The sequence below is a fragment of the Etheostoma spectabile genome, chromosome 21, assembly GCF_008692095.1.
Source record: "Etheostoma spectabile isolate EspeVRDwgs_2016 chromosome 21, UIUC_Espe_1.0, whole genome shotgun sequence".
Taxonomy (NCBI): Eukaryota; Metazoa; Chordata; class Actinopteri; order Perciformes; family Percidae; genus Etheostoma; species Etheostoma spectabile.
In genome coordinates this window covers 21,691,506-21,693,413 of record NC_045753.1, presented here as the reverse complement: position 1 = coordinate 21,693,413, position 1,908 = coordinate 21,691,506, and the positions used below count along the sequence as shown (strand labels likewise).

At 40.8% G+C, this 1,908-nt stretch overlaps 1 protein-coding gene across 2 annotated transcripts in view; it reads right to left on the bottom strand.

Moving 5' to 3' along the window:
* Window positions 1-113: 113 nt before the first annotated feature.
* The window catches only part of kctd5b (potassium channel tetramerization domain containing 5b), a 15,208-nt gene continuing 13,413 nt past the window's right edge, over window positions 114-1,908 (bottom strand). For both annotated transcript variants that reach the window (XM_032502603.1, XM_032502604.1), the window contains one exon: window positions 114-226. In XM_032502603.1, coding sequence (XP_032358494.1) covers window positions 197-226 — 30 coding nt within the window. In that variant the 3' untranslated portion in view covers window positions 114-196. The remainder of the gene's footprint in view (window positions 227-1,908) is intronic.

Below are 1,908 nucleotides of genomic sequence, written 5' to 3'. Positions count from 1 at the left end.
AGGGTCCAGTTTAAATGTACAGGCACATTGTCAGTAAACAGACTTATTTACATCAAGAAATAAAAACAAAGAAGGAGGGAAAATGCAAAATAAATTCACCCCCCCCCCTCTTCAAATCTCCATTGTGCCAAACGTTCTTCCACAAAGATGATATGTTTGCATCATAACACCTGGAGCTCAAAATACTGAGTCCTCTTCACATCCGGGAACCCCTTTCCTGAAGGATCTGCAGAGACCAAAGAAAAATGATAGAATGAACAACACGCCCTGAAAGTCATTGAATACCGGACTCTGTTTTTCAGTATTCAAAGTCTCTTTATTAGCTGGTTGGACTTCCTGCTACAGTGCTTACTCTCCCAACCAGGAGCACTCGTACATTTGGATAACGTGCAGAGGAAAGGGAAACGCCTGCACAAGTGAGGAAAAATAAAGCATTGTGCTAGAGACTATGCAGTAAGTGGTTGTAGAGCACATTCTGGGTGAGCTCATAAAGCAGAAAAGCTTGTCAGGTGGAATCAACTTTGGTACTAGAAAGACATGAAACTAACATTACCTAGCTCTGGTTCAGTAAAGATTTTTAAAAAAAACACTGCAATATCCTCAGGGGTTTAAACCACAATTCAGGTGAGATTAGGGTTGGCCGATATAAATGCCTATGCCTAGTCACAAGACATTGTCACTTTTACTGCAGTAACAACACATTTAAATTAACCTACTAAAGATTCTTTGTATTGAAAAACGAACACATTTATGGATTAAGGCAAAGATAGAACAGAAAAATAAACAATTATGCTGTGAGACATTTTGCAAATTTTGTCCCTGATCATAATATAACTATACATACAGTTTGACAGAGCTACCAGTAGAAATCCAGTGTAAAAACATCCTTGTTATTCAACTTTCGAGTCATTTTTGAGTCAATAGGCTACTTTATGATTTCCAAAAGCATGAAGACAGATGTGTATTAATAGTTTGACTTTAAAAACACACCAGTGGCGTCCAAGAAACACTACAACTACAATTTCTGACAATGAAATGGACCAAGGGAGCATTGTAACCCTCCCTTTCCTTTAAATGTCATTGAAAGAGGGACAACGAGTCAAACTGCTGCAGCTCTTGATTCAGCATGGCCTCCATTAACCGAGGCTGTGAGCATGACAATAATTACAAGGGTCTTATCCACACTAGTGAAACAAATGGAGCTCTGCCCATCTTGTTTCAGAGAGCGTCATCTGCTAAGAAGTATTCAACCAGTCTCAGCAGGAACCATCTGGCTTTTGATCTAGCCAGCTAGATTTTCAACCTGGATTCAGTGCTCTGGTTTAAGTTTATTTATCAGCTTAAGTTGTCTTGACAGACATTTTCAGTAGTGTCACCTGCATCGATGAGGCATGGGGAAGGAAGAGAGGGACAAACTACGGCGGCTCGGTGGAAGGACTACGAGCAGTCGAACGTGAGTCATAAGTGCTCAAACCTAACCAGAGTAATTCATTTTATAATACGTGTCTTCGTCCATGCTCTGAGCAACATGTTGCATGCATGTCACCACAGAAGAAGACAAGAAAGCCATGCCAGTAAAAGGATGGAAATGAATAGCGGTGGGAAAAATGAAACTAATGGATTAATGTTCAAAAGCGAGTCCCACTAACAAGTGGTAGTGTGGAATCTTTCTATCAAAATAAACACTAGCATGAATACAAATCTAACGGTGTGCTTCTTCATGTGTAGCTGCCTTTAAAGGAGTGGGTCCCGGGGGGGGGCAAGCTGATGGGAGTTCAAATTTCTCAGTGCATGCCTCCGCTTCACACCCAAAGCACTTGACAAAATGACATACGTCACCATCTAACCAGCAGACCTGTGCTCTCTTCATAGCCCTAGCACAGAGGATACTGTTTAGAGTTTTTTTTT